General features: G+C 57.2%; 1 protein-coding gene across 13 annotated transcripts in view; it reads right to left on the minus strand.

The window, feature by feature from the left end:
- Cacna1a (calcium voltage-gated channel subunit alpha1 A) overlaps nucleotides 1–24,337 on the minus strand; it is a 125,324-nt gene that overhangs the window by 42,331 nt on the left and 58,656 nt on the right. For 9 of the 13 annotated variants that reach the window (XM_063228451.1, XM_063228445.1, XM_063228446.1 and 6 more), the window contains exons 7-21: nucleotides 23,199–23,302; nucleotides 21,993–22,108; nucleotides 20,723–20,779; nucleotides 18,376–18,471; nucleotides 14,332–14,541; nucleotides 11,496–11,608; nucleotides 11,191–11,303; nucleotides 10,968–11,099; nucleotides 10,713–10,785; nucleotides 8,581–8,698; nucleotides 8,292–8,359; nucleotides 6,389–6,495; nucleotides 4,718–5,335; nucleotides 2,134–2,597; nucleotides 1,177–1,312 (exon numbers count right to left, since the gene is read on the minus strand). In XM_063228451.1, the coding sequence (XP_063084521.1) occupies nucleotides 1,177–1,312; nucleotides 2,134–2,597; nucleotides 4,718–5,335; nucleotides 6,389–6,495; nucleotides 8,292–8,359; nucleotides 8,581–8,698; nucleotides 10,713–10,785; nucleotides 10,968–11,099; nucleotides 11,191–11,303; nucleotides 11,496–11,608; nucleotides 14,332–14,541; nucleotides 18,376–18,471; nucleotides 20,723–20,779; nucleotides 21,993–22,108; nucleotides 23,199–23,302 (2,525 nt within the window). The remainder of the gene's footprint in view (nucleotides 1–1,176; nucleotides 1,313–2,133; nucleotides 2,598–4,717; nucleotides 5,336–6,388; nucleotides 6,496–8,291; nucleotides 8,360–8,580; nucleotides 8,699–10,712; nucleotides 10,786–10,967; nucleotides 11,100–11,190; nucleotides 11,304–11,495; nucleotides 11,609–14,331; nucleotides 14,542–18,375; nucleotides 18,472–20,722; nucleotides 20,780–21,992; nucleotides 22,109–23,198; nucleotides 23,303–24,337) is intronic. The other 4 variants (XM_063228448.1, XM_063228455.1, XM_063228449.1 and 1 more) reach the window with 3 other exon arrangements.

Consider the following 24,337-nt stretch of genomic DNA (forward strand, 5'->3'; position numbering starts at 1 on the left):
TAACATGGCCACCAAGGGAGGTGACGAGTGCCTGGCTCTCGGGAGTCTCCCGAGGACAGGGACTGAGACCATGGGCTGCAGGACTTGTCAGAGCTTTGGAGGCTGCAAAGGTGGAGGCACTGTGTCGACCTGAGAGGTTCAGAAGCTTAAGGAAGCCATGCGGCAGGGCCAGGAGCCCCTCTTGCAGACACCCTCAGCCTGGGAGAAGGAGGGCACAGAGACCGGTGAGCCTGCACCTGCCCTAGGGCAGGAAGCCTGCTTCCAGGGTAGGAGGAGGGGAGGCTGGCTCTCCCACTTTGCTCCTGCTGCTCTGCTGGTTTCCTTCACCAAGAACGGTGGCCTCTATGCCACGCGCCCTGCCTTGGAGCCAGCTGGTTACAGACTGAAACCTCCACACACTGGGAGCTAAATAAACCTCTCCTGCTTTCATTCTGGGCATTGGGCATTTTGTTTCAGCAACAAACGATCAGAAGCTGAGACAAAGGCCATGGTTATCTTTTTGGGTTTTTTTGAGACAGGGTCTCTCGATGTAGCTCAGGCACTGGGAGGCTGAGGGAGGAGGATCCCTATGAGTTTGAGACCAACCTCGGCTAGAAAGTGAGTTCAAGGCCAGTCTGGACTGCAGACCAAGACTCTGCCTCAAAAAGACAAAAAAATAAAATAAAAGGCCTTCTCATAACATTATGGTGCAGATTTGATACTGATGATTCTCTTAGCTGGTGGCAGGAAGAGGTCTTTTCTAACCACATATGAGGACACATTTCCATACTGTGTGACTGAAGACCCAATCAGTTTTATTTTTTGTGGTGTGGGTGCTGAACCTAGAGCTTATCCAAGCTGGGAAAGTGCTCTACCACTGAGCCTCACTCCCGGCTTAATTTAAAATTTTACTCTGAGGCCAGGCATGGTGGCGCACGCCTGTCATCCCAGCACTTGGGAGGCTGAGGCAGGAGGATTGCTGCGAGTTTGAGACCAGACTGGGCTACACAGTGAGCTCAAGGTCAGCCTGAACTGCATAGCAAGACACTGTCTCAGAAAAAAAAAAAAGTCACTTTGAGCCAGGGTCTTGCTACCTTGTCCAGGCTGGGCTCCAACTTGCGACCCTCCTGCCTCAGCCTCCAGAGTAGCTGGGATGGCGGGCGTGGAACCTGCTGTGGGCAGGTGTCTGGCACTCACGGGTTGGTGGTGGAGAGGATGAACATGGAGCTGTAGGGCGGCATGGGCTTGGGGCCGTCTTCGCCAGCGTCCTCCTCCTCCTCCTTCTTCTCCTCCTCCTTTTTTGGCAGTGGGTCTGGGTTGGCGTTTTTATTCACTGCGGGGAGCAGAAGGGACAGCGGCCTCCCACCGTGACTTCCTGCCCCAGAACCCTCAGGTACCCTCCTGGGGTTTCTAATTTATGTGCAGTGACGGGCGTGGGGGTGGGGGACCCAGGGCCCCCACATTGAGCTCCACCCCAGCCCTTTCAATTTTTATTTTGGGATGGTCTTGCTCAGGCTGGGCTTGAACCTGAGATCCTCCTGTTTCAGCCTCACATGCACTGGGATTACAGAGCACTCCACTCTGGGCCGTGCCTGACTGAGGTTGGTACTTTACAATCCCCATTTGACAGGTGAGGAGATCGAGACCCAGGGAAGTAAACAATTGACCCGAGGCCACAGTCCGAAGAGGGAGGGAGGGATTTGAGCCTGGGCAGCCTGGCCCCAGGTGCTTCCCTGGGCCCCTGTATGCCCAAGTGTGCCGGGCTACCCATGGGACGTTACTATTACTAATGTTACTCTTTCCGTAGCTTCAGAGGGCTCCCCAGCCACTGACCACCGGCCACTTTTTTTTTTTTTTAACTTTGAGACAAGGTCTCCTAAGTTGTGCAGGTGGGACTGGAACTTTAAATCCTCCTGCCTCAGCCTTCCAAGTGCACTGTGATGAGAGACCAGAGGCACCACGCCCAGCTTCCTCCTAAGTCAGTCTCAAAAAACTTGCCCAGAATGCCCTGACCTTGGGATCCTCCTGCCTCAGCCTGCTGTGTTTTCGGGGCTCCTCCTCCCCCTGTGTGGTGAGTGCTGTGTGTATCCTACTGCACAGGCCCTGGGACCCCCTCTGCCCAGGGACCTCAATGTCCCCATGTGGGGTCCTCACCTTGCACAACCGTGTGGTCGAGGGGTGGTGGGCAGGCGGGGGCCACGTCCACGGTGGTGTGGTCGGGCTTCCTGGCAGTCTTGGCTGAGCTGCTCTGGGTGCTGCTGGGGTTGGTGACGATAAGGCTGTTCTCAGGGGTCTTGGGGGGCCCGGGGTTGGCTGGGTTCCCCGGGTTGTTGGGCATCCGACGGCTGGCGGGGTTCTGGGCGTTGGCGGCCGTGGCAGGTGGGTTGGGCATGGGGCCCAGATCCGGGCCAGGCCCCGTCTTGGCTGGGCTCTGGGGCGGCCCTGGGGGGCCCAGGCTGTTGGGGGGCCCCGCTGAGCCCCCAGTGGCCAGCTTGCTGTTCCTCATGTTGTCGATGTCCTCAGCCAGTGGTGGGTCCTGGCGGCACAGGTCCTGCTGGATGGGCCGTGTGGTGGACAGGTTGGGGCCAGACACTGGCAGCCCCGGGCCCTGGTTCTCTCTGTGGAGGGCAGGAGTGGGTTAGGCCACGGCAGCCCGGGGGGACCACGGGCACAGCTTGGACGCCGGGAAGGCAGGGTCTTGCCATGCTGTCCAGGCTGGGCCTGCCCCAAGACCCCCCTGCCCTGGCCTCCCGAGTCTCTGGGATCTCTGGCTAGTGCCCTGTGCCCAGCACAAACCCCTTGCTTCCTGGCACTGTTCCCCAATGCTGGCTGTCACAGCAGCACTGTCCACAGGGACTTGAGCATGGGCTGGCCCAGAGCCGTCCCTGAGGGCAATAGCCCCCACAGGCTACAGGTGAGAACAGCGCAGCCCAGGGAGGCTACACGGCAAGGCGCCTGCTGGGAGGACAGGCAGGGGCACCTCCTGCGGGGGCTGCGCATAAAGGACAGCACAGCAGGAGAGATCTGCAGAACAGGGACACACAGAGCAGCCACACAGAGCCCGGGGCCACCCCAAGCCTGCAGCCAGGGGCTCCCAGAAGTCAGGCAGGTAGGAGTCCGGTGCCCCAAGTGACCCCAGTGTTTCCTGCCAGGTGGCCAGGGGCAAGAAGCAGAGCATCTCTGAGGGCACCTGGAGGAGGGGGCACAAGTGCCATGGGGCCTCCTGGGACTTCCTCCACCCCAGCGCCCACAGAATGACTGAGCGTCTCACTATGAGTCAGGCTGGCCCGGCTCACGGCGATCCTCTAGCCTCAGCCTCCCGAGTGCTGGGATGGCGCTGGGATAGCAGAGGATGCTGCTGCCGCGCCTGGCTCCTGTCTTTATGATCTCACTATTGTTTTGTAAAGCAGATGGAAGCCTCATCTTGGATTTTTTCTTCCTCTTAAAATCCTGGAGTCAGCGGGGCTGTGCATGTCCTCGGGAGGCTGAGGTGGGAGGATTGCTGGAGCCTGGGAGTTTGGGGCCAGCTTGGGCAACACAGCAAGACCCTATCTCAACAAACAAGTGGGAAGTGCGATGTGGCAAGGCTGTCCCACCGAGCACTGAAGTTTTTCTTTTAATCAACCCAGGGGAGCAGAGGTCTCCTGGCTCTGGGGTAGGCCCTGCACCCCAGCAGGGGCTTCCTGGTGCTGCTAGGGGGAACCCATCAAGGGGGCCGGAAGTGGGGGGCAGAGGGCCAGGCGGCTCCCAGGAGGATCCCTGCTCCTGCTGAGCCTGGCTTTCTATCTGCAGAGGCCCGGGCTGGGGTGGACAGGCCATGGGGCTCTGCGTTCCACGCCGGCTGCGAAGTCCTTCTGACCACAGTGCCCGGGGACGCTCAGCCTCTACGGCTGTCCCAGCTGTCGGGGCAGTGCAGTCAGGGGCTGAGGTGGGCCAACTGCTGGAGTCTGAGTTGGCCCAGGCCCTGCTTCAGCACTGTGAAAACCGCTGCCTGGCACACAGTGGAGGACAGCCATTCTGCACCTGCCCCGCCCCCTTCCATTGCAGGCAGACAGGGTAACAAAGCCGGTGGTCACAGTCATGTGCGAAGGACACTTCGGTCCACCTGAATCCCTCCTGGGCCTCTCATTCTCCCAAGGGACCCGGGAACTGGGGACCTGGTACCACAGTCACTTCGTGGTTTCCTCTTACGCTCTATGCCCTGAAAACAGTCATATAGAGTAGACCCTCGGACCTTAGCACATGCAGCTCAGCTCGCTGTTCCAACAGCTCTTCCTGTAAGCCCAGCTCTGGGCCCTGGCCCAGGCACCATTCCCTGGTTACTTCCCAGAGAGCTTCTACTGGGCACGGAAAACGCATCCCGGAATTCGCGTGCTCTGAAGCAACACCCCCAATTCATATATGGTTGGGGAAGGGGCTTTGGGTAAGTGATTAGCAGTAAAGGAACTGTACTGGTGTGGAGTGGGAACCGGAGAGGGATTTAAACGTGGTTTTTCAGGAGGGGGCTCCTGGTTGCACCCCCAACGTTGACTGCTCCCAAAACAATGGGTGGAGTCCAGATGGGTGTGGGTGGGAAGGGCTAAAAAGCAGGAGCCACAGGAAAATCACTGTGCGAGCACTGCCAGGACAGAAGGGTGCACGGGTCCCCAGCGCTCCTGACTGGGATCCCTGGCCAGACCTACGCCTCCCATGGAGGCCGAGGCAGGAGGGTCCCCCGCGCCCCGGCACCCCCACTCACTTCCGGCGCCGGTGCCTCCGCTCTTTGTCCTCCCGGCGCGGTGCATCGCCCTCGAAGGCACCCGGGCCACCCGTGTGCCGGTGCCGCCGCCTGCGTTCTGCGCCCTCGGGCCCGTCCAGCTCACGGTGGCGCCTGCGCTCCTCGTCGTCCCCCGGCCTGCGGTGCGCGCGGGGCCTGCGCGGCTCCCCGTCCCCGGCGTCGCGTTCCCGCTCCCGCTCCCTGCTGCGCTCGCCTGGCCGCGCCCGCCTGCGCGCCGGCTCCCCGGGCTCCTCGCACTCGCGGCCGGGGGCGCCCTCGCGGCCCGGCTCCTGCGCGCCCGGCCAGGCCCTGCGCGGCGCCCTGCGGCCTGGCTCCTGCGCGCGCGGCTCGGTGCGGCCCTTGTTGGTGTTGTTGTTCCGGTTCTCCTGCGGGTCCACCACCAGTGGCCGGTCTAGGTGAGTCTTCATGTCCGGCCGCAGCGGCCGCGCGAAGGCCGCGGGCCAGCGCTCGTCGGCCGCCAGGTCCAGCTCGCAGCCGTACAGCGCCTCGCGGCTGGCCAGCAGGTTCTGCCTGCGCATCTCGCTGGCTCGCTGCTCCCACACGGAGCGCGCCGGCTTCTGGTTCCGCTGCTGCTCCTTCCTGCAAGGCGCAGCGTTGGGGCGAGGCCGGCGGCACCACCAGTTCCCGTCCAGCCTCTTGCGTCCGGCCTGGTGGTCGGTCAGCACCTCCCGCCCGGGCTGGGAACAGCCCTGCTGACAGCGGCCGGGGAGGACCACAGCCTGCAGCCGCCCAGGAAGGCGGGACAGGGGCCTCCAGCAGGCCCCAGACGCCCCCACCCGCAGGAGCCCCCTGCCTCGGATCCCCGGCTGCCTAGGGTCCCCCTTGCGTGGGCCTTGGGCTTCAGGGCAGTGGTGAGGCAAACTGCCATGGGTCCCCTCTCTGTTTCCGCCTGGTACTGGGGTGCCACCGGGGCCTCTGCACGGAGTTGCCTGCCTGGCTCTTCTCAGTTCAGTCTTGAGACAGCGTCTTTCTCGGGCTATGCTCAAGCCTAGGGTCCTCCTGACCCAGCACCCGCCTCGCCACTGCCTGTTCCTGGCTCTGGGCACCCGGATCAGGTCCCAAAACTGCTTGGCTCAAGAACCCCGTGGTTCCCCCACCCCAGAGCCACAGCCGCACCAGTCCCCACCTCGCCTGCCAGTGGCCTCTGTCCTACCTCCTGCTTGCTCTCCGCTCACCTTGGCTTTGGAGACTCTGTCTCAAAAAATGGTTTTTAAAATCCCAAGACAGAATCTCAGGAAGTTTCCCGGCCACAGTGAGAAGTCACAGGGGCCCTTCCCTGCCTTCCCCATCCTCCCTCTGTCTGTCTGTCTGCCTTCTGCAGCACTAGGGACTGACGCTGCCTTTGCTCTACCACTGAGCTACATCCCGGCTCCTTCTACACAGGCAGGCTCTCGCTGCAGTACCTGGGTGGACTTGAACTCATGACCTCCTGCCCTCGAGCAGCTGGGATCACAGGCCTGTGCTGCCGACCTCATCCCCATCACTGTGCCCTCCTCCCCGACTCTGGCGGTTATGCGGAGTAGACCGCAGAGCAACCCAGGCCAAGCAGGCTGGGCCTGTAGCAAGTGCTCAGGAAACAGCCGTGGGGGGGCCGCCCTCCCCTCCCCCACCTGCCTGGCCTGGGAAACTTACACAGCTATGGACATGTTGGCCGCCGACAGGGGACTCACTTCTGCCACCTCCTTGGCTTTCTGCAGGGCTAGCTTCTGGTTGGCCGCCTCCTCCTCCTCCTGCTCATCCTGGAGGGCAGGAAGAGCCTTCAGGGGACCAGGCCTGGGCTCCTGCTGACCTGGGCTGGGCTGGAAAGGGCAGCAGGAGAAGGCCCCTGCTGACGCCCTCACCCGCTCCCTGTCCGGGGCCAGCGTGACTCCTCGGTGTGGCCAGGAAACCTGGAGACTGAAGCCGGGGCTCTGCACCGAGCTGCAGAGTGGCTTTTTTTTCCCTCTTTTTGAGACCGGGTCTTGCTCTGCAGGTCAGGCTGGCCCTGAGCTCACTTTGCAGCTCCAACCTGTGTCTCAAACTCTCAACAATCCTCCTGCCTCAGCCTCCACAGTGCTGGAACTGCAGGCGTGCACTACCATGCCTGGCCCCTAGACCTTTAAAAACATTTTTTTTAAATTTTGAAACCGGGTGTGATGGTGCATGCCTGTCATCCCAGCACTCAGGAGGCTGAGGCAGGACTGGCATGCATTCGAGCTAGCTTAAACTATATAGCAAGACTGTCTCATAAAAGAGAAAAATCACTTTTAAAATTCTGCAACAGTCTCACTAAGTTACTAAGTTTCCCAAGCTGGGCTCAAACTCATGATCCTCCTGCCTCAGCCTCCCGAGTGCTGGGACTGCAGGCGTGCACCGCCCTGCCTGAGTTTCCCAGCTTTTTAGGAACTCTGTGAACACACAGCAAAAGGAAGCCACAGTGAGAGACTCCTAGGGCCCAGGGTCCCCGCCCCACGTGGGGCTGCAGTGACAGTGATGCAGAGGTTCCCGGCGCTCTCCAGGACAGCTCAACTCTTGCCCTGCCCTGTCCCAGGAACAGCACCAGGCACAGAAGAACCTGGAGTCCTGACTCACAGGGGCGAGCAGGGCCCAGTGCTCTTGGCCCCGTGGGCAGGGAAGCTGGGCTCTTGGGCCACACTGGGGTGTGGAGGTGAGACACAGAGCACCCCAACAGTGACGGTTTTGGACTTCCTGTCCTCAACCACGGTGCAGGCTTCACTGGTGACACAGAGTAGTCAGAGCAAAGGAGAAGGAAAGAGCCAGCACAGCGGCCTTTGTCCACAGTGGCAGTACTGGGGAGGCTGAGGCAGGAGGATCGCCAAGAGTTTGAGGCCAGCCTGGGCCATTCGGGGAGGCTCTATCTACGGCCAGGCTCTCTGTTCTCCTTGGACGCCAACCTATGTGTGCGGTGTCCTGCCTGGCTCCCACAGGGGATGGGGACAGTGGAGGGGGTCCTCAGCCCCTCCCATCTTGCCTGGCCACAGCTCTGGGCTCCCCACGGTCACAGGTTGGTGTCAGCTGCTTTCCCTCAGCCCCAGCACTGTCTGGGTCCCTGTGACCCTGCTCCTGTGTCACCCTGTGAGGGGACGGTGCTCACCAGCCTGGGATGGAGCCACTCCAGGGAACCTTTGTCCAATTCCCTTCCCTCCGATGCTGCCCACCCCTCTTTCAATCTCTCTCTCTCTCTCTCTCTCTCTCTCTCTCTCTCTCTCTGTCTCTCTCTCTCAGGGACTGAACCCTGGGCCTGCAGAGCCATGGCCCCAGTCCTTTTCTATTTTGCCAGGGTCACGCTGAGTATCTAGTTTGCCTAAGTTGGGTTTGAACTTGGGACCCTCCTGCCTCAGCCTCGCAGGTGCCCGGCTCCCCGTCCAACCCCTACACACAGGCTCTGAGCTACAGCTCACCGCCAGGTCCCCTCCGCCCTCTGGGGCACGGCTGGCTGGGTCAGGGTCCCCATATCTGCCCCGCTGACTCCTGCCCCTGCCCTGCCATCCTGCTCTGCCTCAAGGCGATAATGGTGCCCAGTGGGCCGGCGCACCTTGGTGAGCTCCTGAGCATTGGCCAGGTTGTCCACAGCGATGGCCAGGAACACGTTCAGCAGGGTGTCTGAGGCTGAGTCAGGGACAGCAGCCGAGGGGGGAGGGGAGGGGGAGGGGAAAAGAAGGGGGAGGGGAAAAGGAAGAGAAGAGGGGAGAGAAAGGAGAGGGAAGGGGGTGGGGGAGGGAGGGAAGGGGGAAGGGGAGGGGAAGGGAAGGGGGAGGGGAGGAGGAAGAGAGGGGGAGGGAAGGGTGCTGGCATCCACCCCCCACGCCCAGCAAGAAGGATACAATTCCCGAAGAGCGTGAGCACGATGAAGTAGATGGAGAACACCATGCCGCCCTGCACGCCACCCTGGGACTTGATCCCATCGTACATGACCTCATTCCAGTCCTCGCCGGTCAGGATCTGAGGAGACAGAGGTGGGGCCTCAGCACCCCTGAGTAGGGAGGGCAGGGCTGTTCTTGCTCCGGTGCAGCCGGCTGCTGGGCAAAGGGAACCTTGGGGTGGGGGTCACACACTTCCAGGGGCCACTGTGACCTGGGCAGTGCCCCCTTCAGAAGGCGGTTGGAGCTCTTGACTCCCCATGGCCAGGGACCTGGAGTAGGGCCCGGGAGGTGTTGGGGTTCCCGGGGCACGGAGCGTAGGGTGCTGTGATGGGATTCCTGGCAGCCCTTAGAGGAGGAAGAGGAATCAAGTGTGCGGGCACAGCCTGTGAGCCCAGCACTCAGGGAGACTGAGGCAGGGGGGTCTCAAATTGCAACCCAGCTCGTGCAACTCAGTGACCTAGTAAGACCCTGTCTCAAAATAAAAAATGAGGCCGGGGGTTTGGCTCAGTGGTCTAAGGGCCTGCCTGGCGAGCAAGGTCTTGAGTTCGATCCCTGGTACAAACAAACAAACAAACAAATAACTGAAAGCAGCTGAGGCCAGAGCTCAGCTCGAGGTCCCAGGTTCAACATCCAGGATCAAAAGCAAACAAAAAGAAGAGGAGGTGAAACCAGGGCCTCCCTCCACCATGCCGGGAGGAGGGGTGGGTGCCGCTGACCTCGGGCCGAGAGCCGGTGTCTGCCACCTCTTTCTGGCCCTGGCCCTGGCCCTGCCCCGAGCTCAGAACGGGTGGGGGTGGACACCATGTCCAGCTCCGCTCCTCCTGGTGGCTGAACTGTGACCTGGCCACTGGGTGCCCAGCACATATGAGGCCCCAGCCAGAGGCTGACCATGACAGCAGGGCGTCGGGAGGGGACATCACAGACCCTGGCAGGGCAGGAAGGAAGGCAGGGCATGGAGGGTGACCAGGGGCTCCCCTCCCTTGCAGGACCCCCGGCCAGGCAGCACCGATGAGCGCGCTGGTTCCACCTGTACCCTGGACCCAGGCTCAGACAAGGAGACCCGGGCTCTCCAGGAAGTGCAGGCGGAGGCTGGGAGGACCCGAGGCGAAGCTGGAAAGGCTGGGCTCGAGAGCAAGAGTGGAATCTCGAACACTATAGGCTGGGCCAGGCTGGGCGGGCGCACAGTGGTGATCATGGCACTTGGGAGACTGAGGCAGGAGGGTTGCCAGTTCTGGCCTGGGCAAACTAGGGACTCAGTGAGACCTTGCTCCCAAATAAAACCTAAAGAAAGGGGCTGGGGCCGGAGCTCAGTGACACAGGCCTGGGGTCACCCCACGTGCTCACCACACACGCACACATGCGTATACGCACAGTGGAGTACGGCAGCACTGCACCCCTGGCCTCTATCTGCCCTACCTGTGTGCAGCGCAGGCCTCTCCTGGCCGTGTCCTCCCTGTCCCCTAGGGTCTCTGCCTCCCCAGGAGGGACCCTGCCAAGCTCCGCAATCCCAGGAGGGCGGTGCCCCACGGTCCTGCCCTCTGCAGCCCTGTACTGCCACACTGGACCCAGCTGCGCATACAGCACCTTCTTGTGCATAAACTTCTAGTTCTTCTGGTGGTAACAGGGGCTGACCCCAGGGCCTTTGCCCTGAGCTACACCCCAGCCCCCACACCCTTCCCCCAGCCCTTTTTATTATGTTTTGAACGGTGATCCTGCTAAGTTGCCCATGGCACGCTTGAGCCTGAGATCCTCCTGCCTCAGCCTCCCAAGCACTGGGAGGACAGGTGCACACCTCCACACTCAGCAGGTCCCCAATGCCCTCCCCTTCTTGAATTTTGCAACAAAATCTCGGAATTGCCCAGGTGGACTTAGAACTTGCAACCCAGCTGCCTCAGCCTCCTAGAACAGCAGGGCTCCACGTGCTGCCAGCCAGCCACATCCCATGTCCCCAGTGACACTGGTCCCTGGTCTGCTTGGTCTCAGTAATAGTAAGGTCTGCCTTCGAAGGCAGCAAAGACCAAGGCGCCATGCTGGAGCCGGGCGGGCCGCCAAGGTGAGGCCTAGTGTCCCCGCCCCAGCCTCGAGGGTCCTACCTGAAACACAGTCATGATTGCTGCAGGGAAGGTGTCGAAGTTGGTGGGAGGGGTCCCTTCGTCGAAATTAAACCTGTGGGGGGACACCGACAGGTGTGAGCCCCGCCTCACTGCTGTACACCCTGTCCCCAGGGCAGTGCCTGCAGCAGCCCGGTCTCCAGGACAACACGCCCAGTGGAACCCAGGGTCGTGCTCCCTCAGGGCTGCAGCAGGGGTCAGGGATGTGGGAGCTCTGGGCATGCCCGGGGCACTCACTGCCCGCCAAAGAGCTGCATTCCCAGCAGGGCGAAGACCACGATGAAGAGGAAGAGGAGGAACAGCAGGCTGATGATGGACTTCATGGAGTTGAGGAGGGAGACGACCAGGTTCCGGAGGGACGCCCAGTACCTGCCACCGAGGCCGGGCGGGGTGAGGCTGCCACCCCAGGGTCCCCCAGCCCGTCCGTCCATCTGAAGGCCAGGGCCCCGGGGAGACTCACTTTGTGACTTTGAAAATGCGCAGTAACCTGAGGGCTCGTAACACGCTGATCCCGAAGGACGTGCCGGGCTTGATGACGGCCCAGATGACCTCGAAGATGCTGCCGATGATCACCTGGAATCACAGCTGGGTCTCAAGGTCAGGGCCAGGCTCCCGCTCGGCCCACACCTCACCAGATCCAGGGACGCAGTCCTCCTGCTCTCCCTCCCGGACTCTGGCCTGGGCTCCTCTGGGGTCTCAGGGTGGAGCTGCCCCTGCCCAGTGACTGGACAGAGCTGGAGGGCCTCTGACCTGGGCAGCACTTACCCCACAGTCGAAGCAGTTGAAGGAGGAGTGGAAGTAAGGCTGCGTCCCCAGCCCGTACATTTTTATAAACATCTCGGACATAAAGAGTCCTAGGAAAATGAATTCTGCATAGTCTGGAAGGCAGAAGCAGAGAGAGGGGAGAGGATGGTGACTGCGGCAGAGGCCAGCGGCCTCAGGGACCTCTGCTCCTATGGTTCTCAGCCAGGGTAGTGAGCCCAGGCTGGCCTCCAATGTACGGGGATCCTCCTGTCTCAGCCTCCCAAGGGCAGGAGTCGCATTGTGTGACACAAAGCTTTTTTATGTATGCCATGGGCCTCCGTTTACCTTTTGCTAAACAAAGGTAACAATGACCCCCTACCCCCTAATCCACCAACAGAGCCTGGGGGTTTAACTCAGGGGCATAGCCCTTGCCTGGCAAGCATGAAGTCCTGAGTTCGAGTCCCCAGTACCAAATATAAACAAACAAAATAACCAACCCACAACCACCAGGCTTCTCTCAAAGGAGTGAGAAGCAGCGAGGTCCGTCTCCATCTCGCCCTGTGCCCTAGGCTGAGGAGGTGGGATGCAGGGGGTCGTTAAGCTCCTAGCTTTCAGGTTCCCAGGCTGGGGTGCTGCTCGGTGGCAGAGCACATCTTTTTTGTAGTGCATCAGGTCTTACAAGGGTGTCAAAGTCTGCCACCGGGCATCACAGGGCACGCACAGCTGGCCTGAGCCCTGTTTGAGGTGCTTATCCTGGAAAGAGCAGCTCCGTGACCCAGAAGGTGAGAGGGGTGAGGGGAGGCAGAGACAGGCAGAGACTGACCAATCCCAAGCACCTGTGGGCCTGGGGACACTTTCAGGGCTAGCAGGTACCATTTCCAGAGAATTCACAACGCTTTGCTGGCTTCAAGACATTCTGTTTTCTTTCTTTTTGGAGGGCCAGGGGCTTAGCTCAGTGGCACAAGCACCTGCCTGGCAAGCGCAAGTTTGTGAGCTCAATCCCCTGTTGAATTCTTTTGTCTTGAACAAGGTCGCACTACACAGCCCAGGCTGGCCCAGCTCGAGGTGACCCTCCCACCTCAGCCTGGGTAGAGGTGTGCTTTACATCCTGACATCAACGAAATTGATGCATCCTAAAAGTGGCCCTGTCCCAGTTTTAGATGGCAGGTGCCTAAAATAAGCGGATGTCTTTGAGGAATGAGGGACTGCGGTGACCTGCCAGGGCCACCTGGCAAGCCAGCACTCGGGCACCAGCCCCAGTGCCTCGTTGGAGTCCGGCTGCGTGGCCAGCTCATTGTGTGACCCTAGATGAGTTACTGACCCACTCTGTCTCTGGGCCTGCACCACAAGCGGGGATCCCATGGACAGGCACTCGGGGAAGAGGCTCAGCCTGTGCCTAAAGCAGGGTGCTGCCAGGTGGTCAGCAGAGCCAGCAGGGGATGGAAATAGACCCTCAGGGGAGGCCCTGGAGCCACCCAGCGCGGCGCTGAGGCTAGACCTGGACCTGGAAGCTCAGGTGGCCTGGGCCCAGGGTATTGGGGGTTGGCCAGCAGGACGGGGACAGGGAGTAGGGCGGGCATGGGGCCTTCCTAGGTCAAAGCCGTGACCCTAGGTCTGCTCTGAGGGAGGCTCCAAGTGGCCAGGGCGGGGAAGAACCGGCCTGCGGGGGCGCCCCAGCTGCACCCCAGTGGGCGCTGCCCTCCCAGCCCAGCGCACACTCCCACTTTGTCCTCCAAGTCCTGTCCTTTGCCCGTTTGGTCGTCTGCTTGCTGCTTCATGTCATGACCACCTGTGTCTCGTGGTACCGCTGTCTCACACTCATCTCAGGGCTCTGGGAATAAACCTAGAGGGGGGCAAAGCCTCCGGGGCTCCAGTCCCCACTGAGAGAGCAGGGTGTGCTCGCATTTGTTGGAGAAGATCCGGGAAAGAGTCTCAGAAGGAAGGGTGGGGGGGGGGGAGGAAAAGCAGAGAGCAACACAGGTCTGAGCAAGAGAGACAGGAGCATGTCCTGCTGTCGGCCGTGGGGGATTTTCACACCTGGGAGCTGGTGTGTCTGTCTGTCTGTCTGCCTGCCTGTCTGAGACAGGATCTCACTGCATAGCCCACTGGTCTCAGACTCAAACAGGTGGCGACCACCTGCTCAGCCTCCTGAGCGCTGGACGGCAGGTGTGTGCGGCCACACCCGGCCTGAGATGGGGACGCTTCTCCTGCTCCCTCTTTGTGTCCACGCTCCAGGCCATTCTGGTTTAACTCAATCAGGAGCCCCGCCGGGCTCAGGGGACTCAGTGCTTCTCAGCTCTCAGAGAGGAAGGTGGGGGGAGGGAGGCAGGGGGGGCTACCTGGGGCCGGAGAGGGACAGGGATGAGGGGCTGAGGCCCTAAGGGGCACTGAGGGACAGGGTGACGCCCCCCGCAGCCCATGTCACCCATGATGGGGCATCAAGTCCCCTCGGGTCTGCTCCCTGCTGCAGATGGATGGGCCTAACACACACCCGGCACTGCCCACCGCAACTGGACAGCACAGACGGAGCAGACCTGGGCACCGCGGCCCTGAGCCTCCTGACTGGGCGCCCAAGATGGCAGTGCTGTGGGCAGAGATGGTGGCTTGGGGTTTTGTCCTAGTGCCACATATCTGAGGGACACTGCGGCACCCAGGTGGCACAGCATGGGCTCCGATAAATGATTAGGGGACAGAATGGCATCCAGTGAGATACTAACAGGAGCACATGGGACAAGAGGAAGTAGAGACAAAAGTGGGCAACAGGGCAGTGGACAGAGAGTGTGAGGAGGAGGGGACAGAGGGCGTGAGCCAGGGGTCAGGGTGCTGCCTGTAGGTATGGGTGTGGGGTGGTACTCACAGAGGAAGTCAGAGAGCCAGTCAGGCTGGTTGTAGTGGACAATAGCGACGCACAGCGTGTTGAGGGCTACCAGACTGAGCACAGTCCAGTAGAAGGCCTGAGTTTTGACCATGCGGCGGATGTAGAAACGCATCCTCCTCTCCTTCTTGTGAAAAAAAGTGGAGTTCTCCAGCTTGGCACTTTTAATGCTGGCTCGGGCAAAGGGAGAGCCTGCCAGGGGAAGGATGGAGAACAGAGACTCAGGCTGTTCCTGCCCAGGAAATTCACCCGTGCATCCTGGGGCCTTGTCCTGGCCAGGCTCCATGGTGCTCTCAACAAGCCTGGTCACCTCCGAGAGATGGCGCTCGAGAGACAGCAATGTTCTGGAAAACTCCCAGCAGTTCACGAGCTGATGAGAGCTCTGGACAGAAACTGGGAGGCTAACAGCTCTGGGACCCAGTTTCCATACCTGTCCCTGGGATCACTTTGTTATTTGTTATATTTCTTACGTTTTGTGTGCTGAGGACTGAGCCTGTGATACAACCTTACCCCTTTTTTATTTTTTGAGACAAATCTCGGTAAATTCCCTGGGTTGGCTTGAACTTGGAGATTCTCTTGCTTTAGACTCTGAGTGCTGGGAGTATAAACGTTTGCTTAGTAGCAGCTCTGACCTCCACTGATGGCTCTTGAGGGGGGCTGTGGGTCACAGCACACGGTGAGATGAAGCAGGACCCCTGTGTGTGCTTAGAAGGCCCCCAGGGTTAGGTGTGGTGATTCCGTTTGTCCAGTTTTGCTGTTCTTGCCTGTGTTTTTGGGGTGCTGTACAGGAAAGCATTGCCTGGAGCAGGACTCCCAACTTTCGGTTTCTTGTGTGCGCATCAGTTCTGTGGGCTGGCATTTCTGCCTGGCATGTACCTCTCACACTCTGAGTGTCCCTCCTCCACTACCCCGCCCCCTCCTCTACTCACCTCCCCTCTCCCTTCACAGCCTCGCCCCCCTTCACTGGTCCCGTTTGCAGCGCATTACTGCCACATTTACCCAGGGACTGGTACTTGTGTGCATCACTGCTTCATCGTTTTTGACTGCTCTCTTTCTCTTCCTACCCTACCTCTCCCACACCATGTCTCTTAAAAAAAACTGCCCTGAGGTTCCTCACGTGAGAGAAAACATTTGACAGCTGACCTCTGAACCCGACCTATTTTACTTAACATGGGGACTCCAGTGACATCCATTTTCCTACAAATAACATGACTTTTTCTGTAGAGCTGAATAGTATCCCACTGCATCTATCTACTGATCATCTATCTATCATATATTTGCTACCTGTCTATCATCTACCACATTTTTTTTTTATCGGTACAGAGGATTAAACTCACGGCCACCTGCTTGCAAGGCAGGTGCTTATGCTGCTGAGCTAAATCCCCAGGCCTCATCTACCACATTTAAAAAATCAGCTGGGGATTTAGCTTAGCAGCATAAGCGCCTGCCTTGCAAGCAGGCAGTTGTGAGTTCAATCCCTAGTACCAATAAAAAGGAAAAAGACAAAAAAAAAAAATCCATTTCTCTGGGAGGGGCACATAGGCTGGCTCCCAACTGCTAGGCCTGGCAATCGTGAATAAATCTGGTGATGCAGGTACCTCGGCTGTATGCTCTCTTTCATTCTTTTAGAAATATACCACAGAGTGTATTCCTGGATCCAGTGGCGTTTCTATTTTGAGTTTTCTGGACCAGGAGGACTGCAATTTTGAACCCAGCCCGGGCAAGTTAGTGACTGACTTAGTGAGACCTGTCTGGGGAGAGGGCGGAACCAAAAGGGCTGGGCATGTCATTCACAGTGAAGCCCCAGCAGCGCATGTATGCACACCTAACTGTGTAATTCAGCCAAATAAGCGAGGCACGGTGGGGCAAACCTGGGATCCGCGCACTTGGGAGGCCGAAGCCAGCCTCAATCACAAAAAAACCAAAAAACCAAACCAAGCCAAAACAACCTAGCAAAATGTATTTTTAAAAGTGAAGGCGACCGAGGTAACTGTTGGAAGCAGGTAACCCGCCCGTGGCCTGGAGCAGGGAGCCAGCCCGCTGCACCCCAGGTGGGAGTGGGGTTCACTCCTCTGGGTAGGGAAATTAAAAATGCACAGGACAAACAAGCTCTGACCTTAGCCACCCACAAACCCGGCGGTGGGTAAGCCTGCGGGGGACGCCCCAAGAAAAACAGCCTGAGAAGGGGCGCGGGGGGGGGGCGCTCCCAGGAGACCCTCGGGTCACCGGGTCACCACGTCACAGGTTGCGACCCCTGAGCGGGCTGCGGCACCGCAAAGGAAACCAGGCCAGAGCGCAGCAGCGGAGTGAAACTGGGGCGGTGCAGACACCGCGAAGAGAACCGCAGAATTACCCGCGCCCGGAGCGCATGCGCAGTGAGGACCAGGACGCACGCGCACTTCGCCTCCTGCCTTGCCATTTGTTTCCTTCCCTCTGCTTCCTGCTTTCCCCGCTTCCAGCTTTCCTCTTCCCCCTTGCCTTTCATCCCTCTGTGCTTTCGTCTCCTTCGTCGTCTGCCCTGCCCCCGGCCTGGGTCCTCTCCCGTCCACTCTGTTACCAGGGGATTTTAACACTCGATGCGGAAGCCAAAAGCACCCCCAGTGCGCTCAGAAGCAGAAGGCCAGAAGTGACGGGATCACCCCACGGGGCGGCGCCCCACCCCAGACCCTCACCTGCAGGGCTGGGCCCCAGCGCGGCCGGGTCACCGCGTGGCCTAGCGAGGCCCGGGTCGCGGGAGGTGGCGATCTCGTTGTTTCCCCACGGGTCCCCTGGACTGTGACTCTGGAGGGGTCGCCTGGGCCCGGCCCCTTCTTTCTGGCCCCCATGAAGTGGGCACCTGGCTGCCCCGCAGTGTCCTCACCTCACCTCACCTCACCTCAAGCTCACCGCAGTGGAGGCGGCTGACCTGGACTGGACCTCTGACCTGAGCTGAGCAAGCCTTTCCTCCTCTGAGGTGCTTTTCTCTGGGGTTTGGTCACGGTGCTAAGAAGCAGATCAACACGGAGGGGAGGCACAAAGGAGTCTCCATTCCTCGACCTCCAGCCTTGGCTTTCACCAAGGCATGGGGCGAGGTGCCATATTCACACCCTTCTTGGTGGCCCTCGGCTTGAACCCTCCTCAGCCTGCTCTTCCTCCAGGCCCCTTCGCTGACCATGCCCCACCCCTCCAGCTCTGGCCGCCCAGGAGGCTTCTCTGCAGCACCACTAGCCTTGCGGGTTTGCGTAATCCCTTCAGTATCCATTTCCAGGCCGGGCTGTGAGTCCTGGTAGGGATGCTACCTCTGTGTCATTCACGGGCAGGTACCTAATGGCAGCAGGTCCCGCACCAAGATTCCTGGAGGCCAGATGGAGTACCCCTAATCTGAGGATCTAAAACGTTTTGAGCACTGAAAGTATGCTACAAAAGGCAGATTCCGCAGGGTGAAACACTGACTCATGTACAACATTATACAAATGCTTTATGCAGTTGCTTTTCAGTTAGGCGTATATGAAACAAATGAATTCTGCATTAAGACAAGGGCCCCATGGCCGGGCGTGGTGGCCGATGCCTGTAATCCCAGCACTTGGGAGGCTGAGGCAGGAGGGTCGCTGAGAGTTCCAGACCAGCCTGGGCTACAAAGTGAGCTCAAGGCTAGCCTGAACTGCACAGTCAGACCCTGTATCAAAAAGACAAAAAAAAAAAAAGACAAGGGCCCCATCGCCCTTGTCTTAATGAGACAAGATAGTTCCTTTCAAATACACAGGTTCTCCAAAATGTGAAAAAGTTTGAAATCTGAAACCCTCTTGGGACCCGGCATTCCAGAGCAGGGATTCCCAACCATCATGTAATCACTTAGCACTCCTGGGGGCCCACTCGAAGTGCATGCTGGGTCTTTCCAATGACATCAGGAGACAGGTGCTGTGGCTTATTTCCATGATTGTGGAATCTGCACCAGGACTCACAGGGCAGGAGGTAGGGAGGAGGCTCAAAGCCAGGCAGCCCAGGTCCCCTCATATCGTGGGTGCTCAGGGCTGGCAGGACACTTACCCACAGAGGCGATGTCTGCCAGCTGGTCCTCGGCCTCTTCTGGGTTCAGCAAATCTGTCTTGCTTTTCTTGATAGTGGCTCTCCGCAGAGCTCCAACAATGGAAACATGGCAAGGGAAAAAGACGTTACCCTTGTTGCAACGGTGATGATGAATGGTCAGAGCACACCTCTGACTGTACCCTCATGCTGATTGGTTTGGTGGGAAGCCCCAGCGTACCCATTTTAGAGATGTGCAAGTGAGGTGCAGGGAGGTAATCTCACTATGCATCATGTGTCATCACAAAAGTAACCCCTATCTTCCCTCTGGTCTATTTTAAAATTCTAAGAAACCTCACTTTCCAGTGATCCGGGGACTTGACCCATCATGGTGATACACAGGAAGACAGCACACCCCTCAAGTTGTAGCACAGCAGCTGGGCTGGCTGGGGTTGTGGATGTTTACCCCAGACAGGGACTCTGCAAGGACTCTTCAGTTTACAGTAAATCCACATATACACAACCCATAAGGAGCTTTGAATACCCCGATGAGCAATCTCTCCTTTCCTCCAAATAACAGAACTGGGATTCTTTTTCCTTTTTTTAGATGAGGGTCTCACCATGTTGCCCAGGTGGGCCTAGCTGGAATCCAGCTAGTTCATCTTAGACTCTCCAGGGACAGAATTCCAGGCCCTTTATGTCCTTTGACTGTCCAGGACTTTCAGTGAAAAGCCATTGCCCCATCTAACCACCTTCTTTCTTTCTTTTTTCATGACAGTGGGGATCAAACTCAGGGCCTTCACACTGAGCTCTAGCTCCTGCTTTATTTTATTTTGAGGCAGGGGCTTGCCAAGCTGCTGAATTGTCTAGGCTGTGCTCCAACCTGCAGTCTTCCTACCTCAACTTCCCAGGGTGCTGGCACTGTGGGCCTGAAAGTACACTCCGAAGTAACCAGTTCAGATGGTCCTGGAGTTGAAGATTTCAATTTAGGATGTTTTCAGCTTTCTGACTGGCTTTTCAGGATATAATTCCATGGAAAATTGAGGAGGATGTGAACTTACGATAGTTCAACTTGTGACTATTTTTTATCCACACAGTAGGTTTATTTGAGTATTAAACGCATTTTCAATTGATGACAGTTTCATCTTATGGTAAGTTTACTGGGATGTTTCTGCATTGTAAGAGGAGGACTATCTTGGCCCTAATCCCAGCTCTCGGGAGGTGGGGCTAAGAGAGCTGCTGCAAGTCTGAGGCCAGCTTGAACTGCAGTGAGTTCAAGTCCAGCCTGAACCACACAGCAAGACCCTGTCTCAGACCCCAGGAAAACCCGCACCCATCTGCATTACTTTTATTGTCAATATGATCTTGGAAACATTTCCTTTCTGTCTACCTCTAAAACTGAAGAAATTGCACTTTTGGGAAACCCTAAGGTAGACACACTGAGCCTTTTACAGTCCACCCCTTGACTCCCTGCAACAGACTGGGTTTATGAGTTTTGGGGAAGGTGGGTTTATGGATTTTCTTTTATGAGTTTTGGGGACGTTGGGTTTATGGATTTTTTTTTTTAACCAGGGATCAAACTCACGACCTTGCACCTGCCAGGCAAGCACCTGCACTGCTGAGCTAAATCCCCAGCCCTATGGACACTTTTTAATGCTCCCTCCTCCCATACGCAGGGCTCCAGGGGTCAAGGACTCTACCTGTGGAGAAAGTAGTTCACAGCCCTAGAGAAGTGGGTGGCAGTACTGGTTTCCTAACTGATTGAAAGGTTCCTCAGCTCTGTTTTCCTCTGATGCTCAGTATTCTCAATCAAGCCATGGCTCTCTCCAGCCAAAACATTTTTTTCACATCAAATGTTTATGAAAGATCTTAGTTAGCAATGAATCCAATAAAATTGGATTTTATCCAGCCAAGTTTTTAATTTTTAATATGGGACAACAGACCTTAACAATGAGCTGGATTTTCAGTGGGATTATTAACATTATTATTTATTGAGTAAATATTGTTATTTGTTTAGAAAGTGGAGCCAGCACAGAAAGCTCCCCTATCGGTGGTTATCACTTCCTGAGGATTCTGTTATCCTCAGCCCTCTGCAGTCTGACACAGTACCTGGAAAATTCTGGAAGTGAACAATGGGTAGACGTCTAGGTAACAGTCCTACTCTATCATGAGTTACGGTTGTTAATCCAGTATGGTGCCTAGTTCATAAGTTAAATGTCACTGCTGATTTTCCTGAGACTTCTTGGTCTCCATTGTTCTCAGATTGAATAGTCACCTGGGGAAATGCATCAGGACCAAGGCACTGGTCCCCCAGTCCTGGCCCCTTCTCCTCCCCAGAGCCCCGACACTGAACTGGGCCTAGAGCAGTTACCATCGAAGGGGTGCCGCTGCTCCACGTCGGTCTCATCCTCTGCAAGGATCACCTCTTCTGAGGGGGAAGAACACACAGTTAAGCTCCCGTGGTGGGAGGGCATTCCCAGGACAGGCTCCCCCAAACCAGGCAGGCAGTCCCAGAGGTGCTGCTCCTCGCTCCTGGCTTCCGGCACCTCTCAAGCAGTGGCTTGGATGTGGCTGTCACCTAGTGGTTTGTGGGCTGGAGGCCACCATGAGGCAGTAGTGAGAGCCTCTAGGACCTCTCTTCCTCTCTTCTCTGCAAAGTTAGGTGCCTTGAACATTTTGTTATAGTAATGGAAGGTGGACAAGAAGCGACATTATCCCTATCCCATCTGAAACCCCCGAATCCCCACCTCAGCCTGTAAGCTGCTGCATGATCCAATCTTTCTCACTTTCCTCTCTTCCTCCTCCTCTTTCCTTTATTCATTTTGCTGTGCCCACACTGGCTTCCTTGCTGTCTCCATTGCAATCCTGCCCCAGGGCCTTTGCATTTGTGTTTCCTCCATCTGGAACTTCCTTCGGCATCCCCAGAGCATCTCTCTTCATTTTCTCCAGGTCTCTACTCAGACACTGCATCCTCTGACAAGCCTTCCTAATCACCCTGCTCTCCGATTCCTGCCGTAAGTCCTTGACTTATGCACATTCGAGCTGTGAGCTTTCACAGATCTGAACAGACCTCCAATGACGAATGTTTGTAGATGGGAGCAAATTGTGGAAGTTGCTTACACATCTACCTTGCCACTTGTAGGTAATTGGAAAAGTAAAGTTTCTTTGTATCAGTCATGTGTGTGTTTGGTTTTTAAATGTTTTTGCCATATATTTGTTTCCAAGGTATGTGAGACTCACTCTGGTGGACTTCCAGACACACCTGACTTACAAAAGTTCTCCCGGAATGGAACTTGTGTGTAGGCTGGAGACTTCCTGTTACTTTGCTCTAGTTTTCTTCTTGGCAGTTGCAGACACGACATGAAATTATTATTATTATTATTATTATTATTATTATTATTATTATTATTTGGTCTTTTTCCTTTTTATTGGTACGGGGATCGAACTCACAACTGCCTGCATGCAAGGCAGGCACTTATGCGGCTGAGCTAAATCCCCAGCCCCCTATTCCGCGTTCTTGCTGCTAGAATTTGGGACTACCAAGTTAGATCCTCTGGTCACCCCACGGCAGCCCTCCCCGGGGCTTCTCCACAGGGCAGGCATGACTTTGAGTCTCCTGAGCCGCACAAGGAGGGCCTTACCTGCTTTTGAGATCCATTCCATGTACCCATTGAGCTCGCGTTCGATCTGCTGCTGTCGCCTCAGCTTCAGGAAAGCCCGTCGGTTTTCTACACGTTCTCTTTCTTTGGCAAACTCTCTAGAGTCACAACAAAGACAGGGTCAACTGCTTTGGGATTTTTTTTTTTTTTTTTTTTGGTACCAGGGATCGAACTCATGACCTTACACTTGCCAGGCAAGTGCTTATGCCACTGAGCTAAATCCCTGGCCCTTGCTTTGGGATTTGTAAGCAGTCTCTCGTGTGCGTGTGTGTGTACATGCGCGTGCATTTTGGGTTCACTGGAAAGCAGTGGTTTTCAACAGTGCTCCGAGAGAAGGGCAGTCCTTAAGGGATGTGGGTATCTGCATCTCATACTCCCCAACAACTGCCACCAGCGAGAGGGAAAGAGAACAAGACGACGCCACGCCAGCCCCTCCTCCGTCTCGTCTTATCCCTGGCCAAAAGGCTTTCTCAATTCCTTTCAGTTAGGACAGAGAGACAAGGCCCCTCGCTTCCTCTTGTAGGCCCCGCCTCTTCCTGCTTTGCCCCGCCTCTTCCTGTTTTTACCCCACCCCTCCTTATTTGCCTCATTTCTTACTTTGCCCCACCCCTTCCTGTTTTGCCCCGCCCCTTCCCGTTCAGAACCTGGGCTGTCACCCTGTGTGTGAGAGTCAGCCTCTTGGGACCAGGAAGGGTCCCTGAGCTTGAGAAGTCCCTGGTGAGGGAAGCTGGGGGCCCTGAGGTTGTTTATGACACTGTGGAGCCACCATAGTGGTCCCCAGGCCGCCTGTGGTAACAAACACAAAGCTTCTTTATCTGTGATGATAGGGATTGAACCCCAGGTTCTGCGCCTTCACCGCAATCACTTTACCCCGAGCTGTATCCCCAGCTCTAGGAGACCCGTTTAGAACTAAGCCACCCATTATCATGGGATTTGGGAGCAATCTGTGTCAGAAAAGTATGTTTTGGGTTATGTACTATGGAGAGGAGGAAACCCAAACTTCTTTTTTTTTTTTTTTTTTTTTTTTGGTTAAAAAATACAATTTGCAGTGAAGCCCCTGGGAGAGCCCTCCCTGCTTCCCTCTAGCAGTGCACAACCTGGGCATCTGTCCCCAAAGCAAGGGGAGGCCTGGAATCCGTTCCACGGCCTCTCCTGGGCCCAGGAGTGGGCTGGAAGGCAGGTACTCACCCGGACAGCACGCCCAGCACGAGATTCAGCATAAAAAAGGAGCCGATGATGATGAGGGGGATGAAGTACAGCCAGTTCCAAGTGTTCCCTGAGGCGTCGTTGCTCTGCGGGTGCAAGGTGGGGAGCAGGTGAGGAACAGGCGCGGGAAGACCTGCCAGCCCGAGAGGGGGCGGCTTGGGGTCTCCCGGGCTGGGTTGCATGGCTTCCTGCAGAGTCCCGGAGGCAGAGAGGGAATCAGAAGAACCAAGGGGAGGGGAGTGCTGCGGTTTCCAGGGGCGCGGGAACAGGCATGGGACACAGGGCATGTCCAGAGGCAGGAGGAGGAAGTCCCATCTGACTCAGTCATTCCCCTTCTGGGAACCTTCCCCGAAGAGTGAAAGACATCCAAAACAGAATCCAGACACAGCCTGGACGCGTACAGCAGAGCCGCTCAGAACCGCTGAATCCTGGAAGCAGCCCAGACCCCATCCGCAGGACCACGGATAAAAAAATGCAGCCTTCATGTGCATGGAGTACTACTCTGCCACGAAAAAGGACAACCCTGAGTTTCTGTGGGAAAACAGATGCACCTGAGTCCATAGTGCCACATGAAATCAGTCAGCTACTGGAAGTTAAATATCACATGGTTTCTCTCGCATGAGAACCCCAAAGCATAAATGACTTGAGGAGCAAAGTGAAAAACAGATGAGAGAACACAGGGAGAGAGAGAGATTCTGGGAGGACAGGAAGGGTATGGGGGCTGGGGGAGACGGGAGAGTGCGCAGGAAGGGGTAAGTATCAAGGTGTGACAGGTGTCTGGGCCCGGTCCTCAAGAAGAGTGTGACTGTTACAGACTGCAGACTTGTGCTAGTAACAGAATTTAAAAAATAAAACTTAAGACGGTTCCTCCAAAAGGAGAAGGGAAAAGCCACACTGGAAAGGGGAGAGGAATCCTGTTCTCCTCCTCCTCCCCACACTGCCAGAGTCCTCCTGGGTGCAGTGCGTGGTCACATGCTCTGGTCACTTCAGGAGGACATCTGGCCCCCGGGGAAAGGGAGCTGCGGGGGCCTTGGAGAGATCAAAGCCGCCGTGGCCTGGAGTGCGACCGACAGGGCTCCCTGGCTGTGAGCCCCGGCTGCCAGCTGCAGGCAGGCTTCGCG

This window comes from Cavia porcellus, unplaced genomic scaffold (genome assembly GCF_034190915.1).
Source record: "Cavia porcellus strain 051 isolate PalLab524CR breed Dunkin Hartley unplaced genomic scaffold, mCavPor4.1 scaffold_17, whole genome shotgun sequence".
Classification (NCBI taxonomy): Eukaryota; Metazoa; Chordata; class Mammalia; order Rodentia; family Caviidae; genus Cavia; species Cavia porcellus.